The sequence below is a fragment of the Geotrypetes seraphini genome, chromosome 3 (assembly GCF_902459505.1).
Source record: "Geotrypetes seraphini chromosome 3, aGeoSer1.1, whole genome shotgun sequence".
Taxonomy (NCBI): domain Eukaryota; kingdom Metazoa; phylum Chordata; class Amphibia; order Gymnophiona; family Dermophiidae; genus Geotrypetes; species Geotrypetes seraphini.
The window spans coordinates 272,748,541-272,765,723 of NC_047086.1; the positions used below are offsets into that span (position 1 = coordinate 272,748,541).

The 17,183-nt window shown below is 49.4% G+C and overlaps 1 protein-coding gene across 1 annotated transcript in view; it reads left to right on the forward strand.

The window, feature by feature from the left end:
- The window catches only part of LGALS8 (galectin 8), a 100,603-nt gene that overhangs the window by 29,847 nt on the left and 53,573 nt on the right, over positions 1-17,183 (forward strand). The window contains 3 exon segments of the mRNA XM_033937643.1: positions 4,024-4,242; positions 4,711-4,792; positions 4,795-4,824. Of these exon segments, the coding sequence (XP_033793534.1) occupies positions 4,024-4,242; positions 4,711-4,792; positions 4,795-4,824 (331 nt within the window).

Sequence of the window (17,183 nt, forward strand, 5' to 3'; positions counted from 1 at the left end):
CCTCCCTTTTGAGCCTCTCAACAAGGCTCCGCTGAAGTTTTCTCACTTGGATACGTGGTTTTCTTGTTGCCCTCACTTCTGCCCGCAGAGTCGTGAGCTTCAGGCCTTAGTGGCGGATCCACCTTTCACAGTATTCCATCATTGACCAAGGTAGGTCCTTCACACTCATCCGAAATTTCATGCCTAAAGTGGTCTCATGAATTTCATTCTCAATCACTCCATAGTTCTTCCTGTGTTTTTTTCCAAACACTCATCTCATTCCTGGAGAATCAGCTCTTCACACTCTGGACTGTAAACGTGCTTTGGCTTTCTACCTGGATCGCACCAAACCACACAGACTGCTCCTCAACTTTTTGTCTCCTTTGATCCAAACAAGTTGGGATGACCTGTATCGAAGCATACCATCTCCAACTGGATGGCGGCTTGCATCTCTTTCTGCTAGCCCAGGCTGGATTACCTCTTCCCTGTAAAGTCACAGCCCATAAGGTCAGAGCAATGGCGGCCTCTGTAGCCTTCCTCAGATCGACACCGATTGAGGAGATTTGTAAGGCTGCCACTTGGTCCTCGGTTCATATCTTCACCTCTCACTATTGTCTGGATACTTTCTCCAGACGGGATGGACAGTTTGGCCAAACAGTATTACAAAATTTATTCTCCTAAGTTGCCAACTCTCCCACCATCCCATTGAGGTTAGCTTGGAGGTCACCCACTAGTGAGAATACCTGCCTGCTTGTCCTGGGATAAAGCAATGTTACTTACCGTAACAGTTGTTATCCATGGACAGCAGGCAGCTATTCTCACGTCCCACCCACCTACCCTGGGTTGGCTTCTCTGCTAGCTATCTGAACTGAGGAGACACGCCCGGAGCATCAGGCAGGAAGGCACTCGCGCATGCGCGGTGCGGGCATCTCGAAACTTCTGAAGTTTCTTCAAGCAAGTATGCTTGTGAGACGTCCACATCGGGGCTCTGTCGGATGACATCACCCACTAGTGAGAATAGCTGCCTGCTGTCCCTGGAAAACAACTGTTACGGTAAGCAACATTGCTTTTCCAGCCTTCACATGCTGAGGAAAGTGAGATCCTGCTTCCATCTAAAACATTTTGCCGTCCTTGTACAATCCATCATCCTTTCCAGACTGGACTATTGCAACTCTATCTACTTAAGCTAACAAAGAAAAGCCTTCAGCGGATTCAGAATGCCGCGGCTAAGCTTATCTTCACAAAAAGTAAATTTGACCATGTCTCACCGCTCCTATCTAAGCTTCACTGGCTTCCAGTAATCTCCAGGGTCCACTTTAAATGCTCCTGCCTAACTTTCAAGATCCTACACGGCATCCTTTCTCCCTTTATTCCACTTTCTTGGAATTCCTCAAATCCTAATACCACCAGATCCACCCATAAATTAAAACTATCCTTCCCCTCACTAAAAGGCATTTCCCATGCAGGAAAATTAGGGACCTCCTCCCCTTCAGAATCGCTGAGCTCTGGAACAGCCTTACCTCCCCACTTCGGAATCTGAGCTTCCTCCAACTTTTCCGTAAACATCTGAAAACTTGGCTTTTCTCAAAAATGTAATACTTTCTCCCTCTCTGGTATTCTAAGCCCCTCTAAACATTCTTTATACTAAGGCCTATAACCCATTAGAGTTCCTTTTCTATCCCAGCTCCTGTAAACCGAGCTCTACAATTGTGGAGAGGATGCGGTATACAAACCTAAGGTTTAGTTTAGATTAGGTCAAAATGCATTTGTAAAGCTAGATTGCCATTTTCATATCTTTGCAAGGAGTTGGCTGCTGTTTGCAAATTTCTTTTAGGACTGGTGCCATTAAGAAAATGTAGAAGTTATGTCACAGCCTCCTGATATTGAGGTAATAGTAACTTACTAGTTAGCTTCCTTATAAGAACATAAAAATTGCCACTGGGACAGACCGAAGGTCTATCAAGTCAAGTATCCTGTTTCCAACAGTGGCTAACCCAGGTCACAAATACCTAGCAAGATCCCAAGTAATAAAACAGATTTTATGCTGTTTATCCTAGGAATAAGCAGTGGATTTCCCCAAGCCTATGGACTTCTCTTTTAGGAAATAATGCAAACGTTTTTAAAACCCTGCCAAACTGATTTCACCACATTCTCTGGCAACGAATTCTAGAGTTTAATTACACGTTGTGTGAAGAAATATTTTCTCTGGTTTGTTTTAAATCTACTACTTAGTAGCTTCATCACATGCCCCCTAGTCCTAGTATTTTTGGAAAGAGTAAACAAGTGATTCACATCTCCTCCTTCCACTCCACTCAGAATTTTTTAGACCTCTATCATACCACCCGTGAGCAGTCTCTTCTCCAAGCTGAAGAGCTCTCACTCCCCTAACTGAAGAGCTCTAACTCCAACTGAAGAGCCCTTTCCTTATAGGGAAGTCGTCCCATCCCTTTTCTAATTTTCATCGCCCTTTTCTGTACCTTTTCTAATTCCAATCTATCTATTTTGAGATACAGCAACCAGAATTGTACACAAGGGCGATACAAGGGCAGTATAACACTTTCATCTTTGTTTTCCATTCCTTTCTTAATAATTCCTAACATTTTATTTGTTTTCTTAGCCACTGCTGCACATTGAGATGATGGTTTCAATGTATTCTCAATGATGACACCTAGATCCTTTTCCTGGGTAGTGACTCCTAATGTAGAACCCTGCATGACATAGCTATAGTTCAGGTTCAGGTTCCTCTTTTCACATGCATCACTTTGCACTTGCCATTTTTGATGCCCAGTCTCACAAGATCCTCTTGCAATTGTTCATAATCCTCTTGTGATTTAAGAACTTTAACCAACTTTGTGTCATTTATTCCCCCTACCCTCCTGCTACAAGATTGACTCCCCCTCAACTCCTCCCTCCCCAAACTTCTCCTTCCTTACCCCCCTCCTTTTCATATATCAAAAGTTCTATTAAGAACTAGGTCATCCATGCCTACCCTTCTACATCCCAAAAGATATATTGGTGGTGATTTCTTTCTTCCAAAACATTTCCACTCTGCTCTTTCTTTTTGCCTACTCTGAGAAGGCAAAGTTCTTTACTAGGCACAACTTTTCCTTGAAAATAAAAGTGACAGACTACTGGTGTACACAGATTTATATTAGCCAGGTACCAATTAAAGTCTTATCAAATGGTGCTTTCTTAGTCATTATTCATATCCTATGGTGTGTTGGGGTATGCACTCTGTCACCAAGATCTCCCAGTAGGGAGAGATGTAAAAAGGAGCAATATGCCAGAACCTGCAGGCTCTTCCCATAAAGCCAAGCTAGAAAAAGCCTCATTTGCATATGATGTAATGCTCTAGAAAATCCATCTAAATAAGAGGAGGGGACCTAGTTTGACCCTGGAGTGCACTGTAAAACTAGATGATTCAGCCCAGATTTCATGTGGGATGAACAAAAGATGATGAGGAAGATGACCTCACCTTAAGAAGGAATATGACCCAATTCACAAGACCTTTGAGCTCAGAAAGACTAGTGTGAAGTTCTTGGCAACAACAGAGTCATTGTACCCTTTGTGACCCAAGCGTGGCTAAGGGTGAACCTACCTTGTATTGTTCAATGCGTGGACAAGGGAGAGTGACTGGTAAGGACCTGAATAACCAGTGGTGACCAAAAGGAATCGAATGACTGAAATTTGTCAGCCTCTGTACTTTAACTGACTTAATTAATAATCCCCCCAGCACAATTCTGATGATAGAGTGAATTTATTTATTAGATTAGGCTCAATGCTTTTTTCAATTTACTTATTTACTTAATTTCTTTCAGTTGTAGCTCCAAGGTGAGTTACATTCAGGTACAGTAGATGTTTTGGTTTATGTTGAAGAATGAGTCTAGGGCATGTATTAAACTTTCTCCCATTTGTCTATAAGAGATAAAAATTCCAGTAGTTTCTAGAACATTGTTCTTTAGACTTTGGGTTTTCAAGGCTCTATCGGTGTTATCTGTGTGTCTAGTTTTGTCTGAGGGCTGATTGTGTTCAATCTGATTCTAGGTTTCAAGTGGACTTTCAGTGTGGTAGTAGTATAACACCTCGTGCAGATGTGGCCTTTCATTTCAATCCACGCTTCAAAGGATCAGGCCAGATTGTTTGCAATACTTTGCAAGATGAGAAGTGGGGCTGGGAAGAAATCACTTACAAGATGCCATTTGAAAAAGGAAAGCAGTTTAAAATCACATTCCTTATCCTAAGTGATAAATTCCAGGTATGTTTTGTAGAGAAGAATGGAAGAAACATAACATATCTATCAAGCCTTCTCATCGGTGTCACAGATCTGTTTCTATTGGGGGTTCTATTGTCAAAATCATTTCGATCCACTGATTTTAAATGTTTCACTCCAAGACCTCAGCCCTTACTCTTTACCAGTTGGCTTTTGAAAGAGGTCATATATTTGAGCAGTTTCCCCTGCACCCCCTCCCTGTATACAAACCTTGACACTGCAGCAATTGTCCATCGCTGAAAATAAAAGCAGCTATTCCACTGATGTCCTTGCTAATGCTGTGAGAGCAATTTAAAGGTAAGAAGCCTAATCATTGCTATAATGAGACTCGATAAGGAAACAAGTTGCTGTTCACTGTGTAGAAAAAAATGTGTTGGTAAGAATTTTGAAAATTTTGTGTTTTATCAAAGACAATGAATCTTAAGCCTGCTGAAGTATTGTGCTCTTTCTAGGTTGCTATAAAATGACAAACACATACTGCTGTACAAGCACCGGATTAACCTGGAGAGAGTCAACACTCTTGCAATATATGACAAAAATGAAGATTCAGGTCCATTGAGTTTGTTTCTGTTGTCGTAAGTTTTAATTTTTTGTACTCTTTTCAATCGCTATTTATTACAAACATAGAAAATGAGAGCAGATAAAGGCCATATGGCCTATCCACTTCCCATCTATATGATCTTCTATCTCTTACAGTTATTTTATTTGATATACCACAATTAACACAAGAAGTTAAACCAAAGTGGTTTACAATAATAAAAGCAAGGGTGACATTTCTAAAATCAGTAAAAACATACAAGGTAAATCACCCAAAACACAAAAACCAGCACAAGTTGGCAAGAGGGGGAAAGAAAGATTTACAATATGTTATTGGGGGAAAATGGAGGGGGAAACAACAAGAGGTAAAGGGAAAAAGAAAAACATATTAACCAAAGTAAAAAAGAACTATAAAAGATTGTATCAAATGCCATTTTAAAATAAGCCTTTAGGTGTGACTTAAAATTTTTGAGTGATTTTTTCTGCTCTTAAATATAATGGAAGAGAGTTCTACAAAGTAGGGGCCATTACCAAAAAGTTAGAACTCCTATTATCATCCAAAAACATCTGCCTGAAAGATGGCACAGTCAACAAATTTTGATGGGAGGAATGAAGATTCATTTGAGGGGTATAGGGAATCAGATAACTTGCCAAAAATAAAGGAAGACCTGAAGACTGAATCTGAAAAAGAGAGTACTTAAAGGGTATTCTATAAGAAATTGGAAGCATATTTAGATCAACAGTAAAGCAATAAAATACAATAAAAGAGAGTTACAATAATCAAGTTTAGAAAGAACCAAAGAATGTAAGAGAATCCATAGTGAATTATGGTTCTTTCTATATGTTAAGGGGAAACGACCCGTGAAGGAAGCGGTGGGGCCGTTGGATGACCATGGAATAAAGAGAGTGCTAAAGGAGGACAAAGCCATCACCGACAAACTGAACACATTTTTTGCGTCTGCATTTACTGAAGAGGAGATACACAACATACCGGAAGCCGACAGGCTATACGCAGGAAATGAAGACGGGAAACTGACAGGGTTGACGTTCAGTCTAGAAGAGGTATGCAGGCAGATTGATAGGCTTAAAAACGATAAATCCCCAGGACCGGAGGGCATCCATCTGAGGGTAATCAAGGAATTGAAAGGGGCTATATCTGAACTGCTTCAACTAATAGCCAATCTGTCGATCAAATCGGGAAGGATTCTGGAAGACTGGAAAGTGGCAAATGCTACGCCGATCTTCAAGAAAGGTTTGAGGTGAGATCCAAGAAACTACAGACTGGTGAGTCTGACCTCGGTACCAGGAAAGATAGTAGAGGTGCTGATAAAGGACCTCATCATTGATCACCTTGATGGACACAATTTGATGAGGACCAGCCAGCACGGCTTCAGCAAAGGAAGATCTTGCTTGATGAACTTGCTGCACTTCTTTGAGGGAGTAAACATGCAGGTAGACAAGGGTGAACCGGTTGACATTGTATATCTGGATTTCAGAACGCGTTCAACAAAGTTCCGCATGAACGACTACTTTGAAAAATTGCAATCCATGGAATTGAGGGTGAAATACGTGGATTAAAAAATTGACTGGTGGATAGGAAACAGAGAGTGGGGGTAAATGACCAATACTCGGACTGGAAAAGCATCACGAGGTGAGTGCCACAGGGTTCAGTGCTTGGACCTGGAAATTGGTATGACGAGTGAGGTGATTAAATTTGCAGATGATACGAAGTTATTCAGAGTAGTGAAGATGCAGGAGGATTGCGAAGACCTGCAATGTGACATAAACACGTTCTAGAAATGGGCCACGACATGGCAAATTGAGGTTTAACGTGGATAAGTGTAAGGTGATGCATGTCGGTAACCAAAATCTTATACACAAATATAGGATGTCTGGTGCAGTACTTGGAGAGACCCCCCAGGAAAGAGACTTGGGAGTACTGGTCGATGAGTCAATGAAGCCTGCGGCAAAAAGGACGAACAAAATGCTGGGAATGATTAAAAAGGGGATCACGGATAGATCGGAGAAGGTTATCATGCTGCTGCACTGAGCCATGATACGCTCTCACCTGAAATACTGTGTCCAGCACTGTTCGCCATACATGAAGAAGGACATGGTACTACTTGAAAGGGTCTAGAGAAGAGCAACTAAAATGGCTAAGGGGCTGGAGGAGTTGCTGTACAGTGAGAGATTAGAGAAACTGGGCCTCTTCTCCCTTGAAAAGAGGAGACTGAGAGGGGACATGATCGAAACATTCAAGATAATGAAGGGAATAGACTTATTAGATAAAGACAGGTTGTTCACCCTCTCCAAGGTAGAGAGAATGAGAGGGCACTCTCTAAAGTTAAAAAGGGATAGATTCCATACAAACGTAAGGAAGTTCTTCACCCATAGTAAAAAACTGGAATGTTCTTCCGGAGGCTGTTATAGGGGAAAACACCCTCCAGGGATTCAAGACAAGAAGGGAATGCTAATCTCAGTTAGGTGCTCAACAGCCCAAGCAGATGTTTAAGATAAGATGAAAAAGTGAAAGTGTAGTTCAGCATTCTAGAGGCCATCATAGAGTTCTGATACAGACGGCGGCCGAATTTGTCCAGGGTCCTGCCCTCGCGACCCGGGGGGACCGCAGCGGAGACCCGGGAGGGGTGAGCCTTTTTCAATGAAGATTCCACCAACAGCGATTGGTGAGAGAGCTGTGGCTGCTCAAACCCCGGACAGGGTACCGTACGGTACTTCAACTCCATTTTAGATGGGACAGCCGTCACCATGTAAGGAGTCTCGAGGTTCCTAATAAAGGTTTGCCGGAGCACAGGGTTCAACGACAGCCTGAGGGACTCTCGGGGCGGAGAGGGCATATCCAGCTCCGCCAGGTACTCCTTGGAATATCTCGAGTCCGATAGTAGGTCCAAGTCAAGGGCGCGTCCTATGTCCTGGACGAACCTCGTAAAAGAAGGGCGGGACGTTCCCGTAGCCCCTTGTGGGGATGGGGAACGAGACCTTCGTATTGCCGAAAAGGAAGGAGAGGCTTCCCTCGAGTAGCGAGGCTCACGCTCAGACCCTCTATCCGAGACCGGGGAAACGCTGTGAAAGCGCTCCAAGGTCGAGGACCTGCGCCGCCTCGAGGAACCCCTCGGGGACGACACCGGAGTAAGAGGCACCGACCAACGGCGGGCCGGAGACCTCTCCCCGAACTCCCTCGGCGAAAGCCTGGAGCCACGAAACGCTTGTCGGAGCATGAGCGGGTCCTTTGCCTCCCTCGTGCGTCCGAAGCCCAAGCCGGCCGCTTCTCGTCCCCTACGGGGCACGCCTCGCCGCTACCCACAAAAGTCCACCCCGGCTTTTTCTAGGCCTCCACCTCGGCGTCAGCAGGCTCATTCTAGGGCATTGTTGAAATCCCAGCCGACTGCCCCTACCAAGCCGTCTCCGTCCTTTTGACGAGATGCGCGGATGGGGGCTGGACCTCTCCGCGCCTCCGTCAGGCCTTTTTCCCATCGGGGGACGCCTGCGAGCCTTTTACCCTCATTGGGAGTCCATCACGTCGGACGCTTGGGTCCTTGGCGTGATCCCATCCGGGTACTCTCTCAACTTTCGGGAGATCCCTCCCGACAGCCCTCCGAGCGCTTGTCCCCCCAATCGGGCGCAGTTGCCTCTCCTTCTCTCGGAGACTCGAGACCTTCTTCGCCTGCGGGCGGTGGAAGTGGTACCCCCCTGCCAACGGGGGCAAGGGTTTTGCTCCCGTTACTTCCTGGTATCGAAGAAGACGGGAGATCTGCGCCCGATTCTGGACCTGAGACGCCTCAACAAGTTTCTGGTACGGGAAGAAGTTTCGAATTGCTTTCCCTTCCGATTCTTTACCATCTGTACGACGACGGCGATTGGCTCTGCTCCCTCGATCTGAAGGAGGCCTACACACATGTTCCAGTGCATCCCGCTTATCGCAGATTCCTGCGCTTTCAGGTGGGAGACCTGCATCTACAATATCGGGTCCTCCCCTTTGGACTGGCCTCGTCTCCTCGGGTATTCACAAAGTGTCTTGTGGTGGTCGCAGCTGCCTTGCGTTCCCAGGGTCTCCAGGTATTCCCCTACCTGGACGACTGGCTAATCAAGGCCCCGTCCAGGGAGGGGGTTATCTCAGCGACCCGACAGACTATTATTTACCTTCAGGGTCTGGGGTTCGAGGTAAACTTCCCGAAATCCCAACTGTGCCCCTCTCAGTCCTTACAGTTCATCGGGGCCGTGCTGGACACGGTGCGTCTCCGTGCCTTGCTTCCCCCTCCGCGTCTGGAGGCATTGGTAAATCTGAGCCGACAAATCTCGATGCGGGACTCGGTCCCAGCATGACAACTGATGACACTTTTGGGCCATATGGCCTCTACCGTCCATGTCACTCCCTTTGCCCGCCTCCATCTGCGGATTCCGCAATGGACCTTGGCCTCTCAATGGCGTCAGGATCGAGACCCGATCAACCGTCCCGTGACAGTGACTCCTTCCTTGCAAGAATCGCTCTGTTGGTGGGCCGACTCTTTGAATCTTTCCAACGGTTGACTCTTTCTCGCCCCTCCACACAACAAGGTCCTCACCACGGACTCGTCGGAGTACGCTTGGGGGGGTTCATCTGGATGGTCTACGCACTCAGGGGATGTGGTCAGCAGAGGATCGTCGCTGTCACATCAACGTGCTGGAGCTTCGGGCCATCTATCTCGCCGCTGTGGCCTTTCATCATCTACTTCACGACCAGGTGGTTCTCGTCCGTACGGACAACCAGGTGGCGATGTATTATGTCAACAAACATGGTGGGACAGGGTCCTTTGAGTGGAACAAATGGCTAAAAATGTAAAAAAGGGAGATAAAAATTTTTTCAGATATATTAGTGAAAGGAGGAAGATAAAAAATGGAATTGCTAGGCTAAAAGATGCTGGGAACAAATATGTGGAGAGTGATGAGGAGAAAGCAAATGTGCTAAACAAATACTTCTGTTCTGTGTTCACAGAAGAAAAATCCTGGAGAAGGACCGAGATTGTCCGGCAAAGTTACACGAGAAAATGGAGTAGATTCTGCGCCGTTCACGGAGGAGGGTGTTTATGAGCAACTTGAAAAACTGAAGGTGGACAAAGCGATGGGACCAGACGGGATCCATCCCAGGATACTAAGGGAACTCAGAGAGGTTCTGGCGAGTCCTATTAAAGACTTGTTCAACAAATCTCTGGAGACGGGAGTGATTCCTGGGGATTGGAGGAGAGCGGATGTGGTCCCTATTCATAAAAGTGGTCACAAGGATGAAGCAGGAAACTACAGGCCGGTGAGCCTCACTTCAGTTGTTGGAAAAATAATGGAAGTGTTGCTGAAAGAAAGGATAGTATATTTTCTTGAATCTAATGGGTTACAGGATCCGAGGCAACATGGCTTTACAAAAGGTAAATTGTGCCAAACGAACCTGATTGAATTTTTTGATTGGGTGACCAGAGAGCTGGATCGAGGACATATGCTAGATGTAATTTACTTGGATTTCAGCAAAGCCTTTGATAACAGTTCCTCATAGGAGGCTGTTGAACAAACTTGAAGGGCTGAAGTTAGGACCCAAAGTGGTGAACTGGTCAGAAACTGGCTGTCGGACAGACGCCAGAGGGTGGTGGTTAATGGAAGTCGCTCGAAGGAAGGAAAGGTGACTAGTGGAGTCCCTCAGGGTTCGGTGCTGGGGCCAATCCTGTTCAATATGTATGTAAGTGACATTGCTGAAGGGTTAGAAGGAAAAGTGTGCCTTTTGCAGATGATACCAAGATTTGTAACAGAGTAGACACCGTAGAGGGAGTGGAAAATATGAAAAAAGGATCTGCAAAAGTTAGAGGAATGGTCTAATGCCTGGCAACTAAAATTCAATGCAAAGAAATGCAGAGTAATGCATTTGGGGATTAATAATAGGAAGGAACCATATATGCTGGGAGGAGAGAAGCTGATATGCACGGACGGGGAGAGGGACCTTGGGGTGATAGTGTCCGAAGATCTAAAGGCGAAAAAACAGTGTGACAAGGCAGTGGCTGCTGCCAGAAGGATTCTGGGCTGTATAAAGAGAGGCGTAGTCAGTAGAAGGAAGAAGGTGTTGATGCCCCTGTACAGGTCATTGGTGAGGCCCCACTTGGAGTATTGTGTTCAGTTTTGGAGACCGTATCTGGCGAAAGACGTAAGAAGACTTGAGGCGTCCAGAGGAGGGCGACGAAAATGATAGGAGGCTTGCGCCAGGAAGACGTATGAGGAGAGACTGGAAGCCCTGAATATGTATACCCTAGAGGAAAGGAGAGACAGGGGAGATATGATTCAGACGTTCAAATACTTAAAGGGTATTAACGTAGAACAAAATCTTTTCCAGAGAAAGGAAAATGGTAAAACCAGAGGACATAATTTGAGGTTGAGGGGTGGTAGATTCAGGGGCAATGTTAGGAAATTCTACTTTACGGAGAGGGTGGTGGATGCCTGGAATGCGCTCCCGAGAGAGGTGGTGGAGAGAAACTGTGACTGAGTTCAAAGAAGCGTGGGATGAACACAGAAGATTTAGAATCAGAAAATAATATTAAAGATTGAACTAGGCCAGTTACTGGGCAGACTTGTACGGTCTGTTTCTGTGCATGGCCGTTTGGAGGAGGATTGGGCAGGGGAGGGCTTCAATGGCTGGGAGGGTGTAGATGGGCTGGAGTAAGTCTTAACAGAGATTTCGGCAGTTGGAACCCAAGCACAGTACCGGGAAAAGCTTTGGATTCTCGCCCAGAAATAGCTAAGAAGAAAAAAAAAATATTTAAATTGAATCAGGTTGGGCAGACTGGATGGACCATTCGGGTCTTTATCTGCCGTCATCTACTATGTTACTATGTTACTATGGTCTACATACAAGGAGAGAAAAATTGTCTGGCGGACAGGCTCAGCCGCCTCCTCCAGCCGCACAAGTGGTCCCTGCATTCTCAGGTCTTGCGACAAGTGTTCGACAGGTGGGGGACACCTCAGATAGATCTGTTCTCCTCCCCCCTCAATCACAAACTGCCTCTCTTTTGCTCCCGGATGTACTCCCTGGATCGTCTCGAGGCCGACGCCTTCCTCCTGGATTGGGAGGGAAGGTTCCTGTACGCGTTTCCGCCTTTCCCTCTGATCCTGCGGACGCTGGTCCATCTCAAATCAGTGCGGGCCACTCTGATCTTGATTGCTCCTCGGTGGCCTCGTCAGCCTTGGTTTTCCCTACTACTTTAACTCAGTGTCCGGGAACCTCTGCTTCTGCCTGTGTTTCCCTCTCTGCTGTCTCAGAGTCGGGGTTCACTGTTACATCCCAATCTACAGTCACTTCATCTAACTGCTTGGTTTCTCTCCCCCTGACCTCTCTCCCTGTATCTCAGTCGGTCAGGGAGGTATTGGAGGTTTCTCGGAAAGTCTCGACTAGACTCTGCTATTCTCAGAAGTGGACTAGATTATCCCAGGACAAGCAGGCAGCATATTCTCACATGTGGGTGACGTCATCTACGGAGCCCCAGCGCGGACAGCTTTTCAAGCAAACTTGATTGAAGTTTCAAGTTTGCTACACTGCACCACGCATGTGCATGCCTTCTTGCCCACTAGAGGGCGCATCCCACCTCGTGGTCCTCAGTTCAGTTTTTTCCGCGGAGCCAGAAGCCCTGTGAAAATTGAGCTCTGCTGTTTTTGCCTTCTGTCACCACGTTCGATTGTTTTTCGTCGGTCGCTGTGCTTTATTTTGTCTTTTAAATTGTTTTTTCGTACGTATCTTAAAAAAAAAAAAAAAAAAAAAATTTTCTTTCGGCGGCTCCAGGGGCTCCTGTGAGCCGGTTCGGTGTTCATGTTCCGTCCTTTGACGGGTTTCAAGAAGTGCACCCGGTGTGAGCGGTTACTTTCAATCACCGACCCACACCGGTGGTGCTTGCTCTGCTTAGGGCCAGAGCACCCGACGGGGTCTTGCGATCGGTGTGCCACTTTTCAGGCCAGAGCGCTCCGCCGACGCCGTGCTAGGATGGCGGAGCTTTTCGCGGTAGACTCCGCGCCGGGGAAGGCCTCGACGTCGGCCTCGGCTTTGGCCCCAGCCTCGACATCGGCCTCGGTTCCCTCGGCCTCGCCTAAACCTTCGACTTCGAAGCCTGCATCTAAACCTGCCTTGGGTAAGTCCTCTCTTCCATCTTCGACTCCAGGGTCGACGAAGAAGCCATCCTCGGGCTCCTCGAAGGCGGGTGGGTCGTCCTCGGCCCCGCCTAAACCTACGGCCACTAATGCCCTGAGGGAATACTCGAGACCGAGGTCGCCCTCCAGGGAGCATCCCCCGGCCTCGGCGCTACCTGCCATGGTGGGCATCCCGGCGTTCCAAGACCTGCTCCGGGCCTTGATCGCCTCGGAGCTGTCCGGGGCCCTCGAGCAATTGCAACAGGCCTCGGCCTCGGCGGCTCCGGCCTCGACCTCGGCGGCCTCGGCCTCGACGCCCTCGGGTACCGGGGCAGTGCAGACCTCGGCCTCGACCTTACCCCCGGCCTCGGCCTCGGGAGCCCCGCCTGAGATGAGCGTCAGGCCCCGTGAGAAGGTGCGCAGGGTGCGTCGGATCTCCTCCTCCTCTTCCTCGAGGTCCTCCCGGGGCTCTTCACCCTAGGGCCGGCCTCGGGCGAGGCGTCGTCCGAGGAAGCCCAAGCGTTCGCGAGGCTCTCCTCGGCGACGTGATCGCTCTTCGCCTCTCGGGGGTGAGGCCTTGCGGGTCTCGGAGCGTCGCCTAGACAACCCGAGGTTGCTTCGTTCTCGTCCCGCCCGAGGGGGTTCGCATGACTCCTCGCCGAGGAGGAGGGGGCGTGCCTCGGTCCCTCGGACACCTGGGACTTCTCCCAGAGGGTCTTCGAGGCGTAGGCGTTCCCCGACCCCCTCGAGGCCATTAGATCTGGCCTCTTGGGGCTCGGGGTCCGGTAGGGAGCCACACTACTCCCACGAGGCTTTCCCCTTCTGTTCGGCGGAGAGGTCGAGAACACCCTCGCCGCCCGCCAGAACCGTCCTCCTTCACCACTTTCGTTCAGGACATGGCACGTGCGTTGGGTCTGGACCTCATGGCGGGATCCCAATACACTAAGGAGTTCCTCGAGGAGCAGGACCTCCCCACTCCCCCGAGGGAAACCCCCAGGCTTCCTTTGAATAAGGTCCTTCTTCAGACCTTCCTTAAAAACCTGACTTCACCTCTTACAGTCACAGCGGTGCCGTCCAAGATGGAGAACAGGTATAGAACCATCCCACTTAAGGGATTTGATAGGGCTCAACTCTCTCACCAGTCTTTGCTGGTCGAGTCTGCCCTGAAAAAGACACAACCCTCCAGGGTTTCTGCGGCGGTTCCGCCCGGCAGGGAGGGTCGGACCCTCGACATGTTTAGTCGTCGCCTCTATTCGAATTCCCTCATGGCGACCAGGGTTCTCAACTATGCCTTTACATTCTCATCTTATTTACGGGCATGGTGAAGGACCCTCCCTCAGTATAGGGAGGCCCTGCCGGATTCCCATAGGGAAGGGTTTTGCAATATTCATGTCTAACCTTTCGCAATTGCGTCTATAACCTCTTCCACGCGGTGTACGACGTGTTTGAGCTGTGTCGAGGTATCGGCATTTGCGGTAGCCATGCGCAGGTTGGCCTGGCTGCGAACCCTCGACATGGACCCAAACCTGCAGGAGCGCCTTGCGGACCTGCCGTGCGTAGGGTCCGAGCTATTTGATGAATCCCTAGAGGCGGCGACCAAACGTTGTCGGAGCAGGAACGCTCTTTGCCTCCTTGGTCCGACCGAAACCTCGGGCCACGCCGCAGAAACCTTTCCGGCCACCCCCGAGGCTTACCCTCAAAAGACGACACCGGCCTTTCTAGGCCTCCTCCTCGACGTCTACCTCAACAGGGGAGAGGGGGACAACCAAAAACCCCGGCGCAAGGTGCGTCCAAGCCCGCGCCGTCCTTTTGACGGCCTGTGCGGATGGGGCCGGTTCCCCTCCGCGTTCACTCCGGACCCCCTCCCTATAGGGGTCGTCTCCGGTCCTTTTATGCGGCTTGGACCGAGATAACATCCGACGCCTGGGTGCTCCGGACCGTCTCCGAGGGCTACTCTCTCAACTTCTGCGCTACGCCGCCGGAACAGCCACCCGGGGCTCGCCCATACGATCGGGCCCAGCTGCCCATCCTCCTAGCGGAGGGCCAGAGCCTTGTTGAAGCTTCGGGCAGTGGAACCAGTGCCCCCCGATCAGCGGGGGCGCGGGTTTTACTCCCGTTACTTTTTGGTCCCGAAAAAGACCGGGGACTTACGCCCCATTCTAGACCTCAGGAGGCTCAACAAGTTCCTGGCCCGGGAAAAATTTCCGGATGTTGTCGCTGCCGGTATTGATACCCGCTCTTGGAGGAAGGGGACTGGATGTGCTCCCTGGATCTCAAGGAAGCGTATACCCATGTTCCGGTGCATCCCGCCTTCCGCAAATTCTTGTGTTTCCAGGTGGGGGAGTTACACCTGCAGTACCGAGTCCTCCCTTTCGGCCTGGCTTCGTCCCCTCGAGTCTTCACGAAGTGTATGGTGGTAGTCCGCTGCAGCCCTGCGGTCCCGGGGGGCTTCAGGTTTTCCCCTACCTGGACGATTGGCTGATCAAGGTCTCGACCAGGGAGGGGGTTATCTCAGCGACCCGACAGTCTATCATCTTCCTTCAACGACTGGGCTTCGAAGTGAACTTTCCCAAGTCACAGTTGTGCCCGTCTCAATCACTTCAGTTTATAGGCGCAGTGCTGGACACTGTTCGCCTCCGTTCGTTCCTCCCGCCTCCTCGCTTGGAGGCTCTGATTCGGTTGGGTCGTCTAGTTTCTCAACTACCTGTTGTGTCGGCTCAGCGCATGATGATGCTGCTAGGCCACATTGCGTCGACGGTCCACGTCACTCCGTTCGCCAGACTGCACCTGAGAATTCCTCAGTGGACTCTGGCCTCTCAGTGGCGCCAGGATTGCGATCCGGTCTCTTCCCTCATAGCGGTGATGCCTTCCTTGAGGCGATCTCTCGGTTGGTGGACCGACTCTACCAATCTTTCAGGGGGTTTGCTTTTTCTCGTCCCTCCACATCGCAAAGTTCTGACCACGGACTCCTCGGAGTACGCGTGGGGAGCCCACCTCGGCCTGCGGACCCAGGGTCTGTGGTCCGCGGAGGACCGCCGCTGTCACATCAATGTGTTGGAGCTTCGTGCCATCTTTCTGGCGGCTCGAGCATTCGGCCACCTGCTTCGCAATCAGGTAGTCCTCGTGCGCACGGACAACCAGGTGGCCATGTATTATGTGAACAAGCAAGGTGGGACGGGCTCTTGGTCCCTGTGTCAGGAAGCCCTGCGCCTTTGGGAATGGGCGGTCTCCCAGAACATCTTCCTGCGGGCGGTTTACATTCAGGGAGAGAAGAATTGGCTGGCCGACAAACTCAGTCGCCTTCTCCAGCCTCACGAGTGGGCGTTACACTCCCGGGTTCTGCGCGAGGTCTTCGACCGCTGGGGAACCCCTCAAGTGGATCTGTTTGCCTCCCCGGAGACTCAAAAACTGCTCCGTATTGTTCTCGGATGTACTCCCTGGACCGTCTCGAGGCCGATGCCTTTCTTCTCGACTGGGGGGGGGAGGTTCCTTTATGCGTTTCCTCCTTTCCCTCTGATCTTGAGGACGTTGGTTCATCTCAAATCATCCAGAGCCACTATGATTCTCATTGCGCCTCGATGGCCTCGTCAACACTGGTTCTCCCTTCTTCTGCAACTCAGTGTCAGGGAGCCTCTACTTCTGCCAGTGTTTCCCTCTCTGCTTTCTCAGAGTCGAGGTTCGCTGCTGCATCCCAATCTTCAGTCTTTACACCTGACCGCTTGGTTCCTTTCAACTTGACTTCGGTCCCCGTCTCTCGGTCTGTGAGGGAGGTTCTTGAAGCCTCGCGCAAGGTCTCGACCAGGCTTTGTTATTCCCAGAAATGGACCAGGTTTTCCTCCTGGTGTTCCTCGCATCATCTGGATCCGGATTCAGTTCCGGTGCTGGACTACTTGTTGCATCTGTCTAATTCGGGCCTGAAGACGACATCCGTTCGGGTGCATCTCAGTGCCATTTCCGCTTTCCATCGTCCCTTTGAAGGGCGTTCTCTGTCGCTTCACCCTCTAGTGACTCGTTTCATGAAGGGTCTGGTCAATGTTTGTCCCCCTCTCAAACCTCCTCCGGTGGTTTGGGATTTGAATGTTGTCTTAGCTCAACTGATGAAACCTCCCTTTGAGCCTATCAACAAGTCTCACCTTAAATTTCTCACTTGGAAGGTGATTTTTCTGATTGTGCTCACATCTGCTCGTCGGATTAGTGAGCTTCAGGCTTTGGTTGCGGACCCGCCTTTTACGGTATTTCATCATGACAAGTT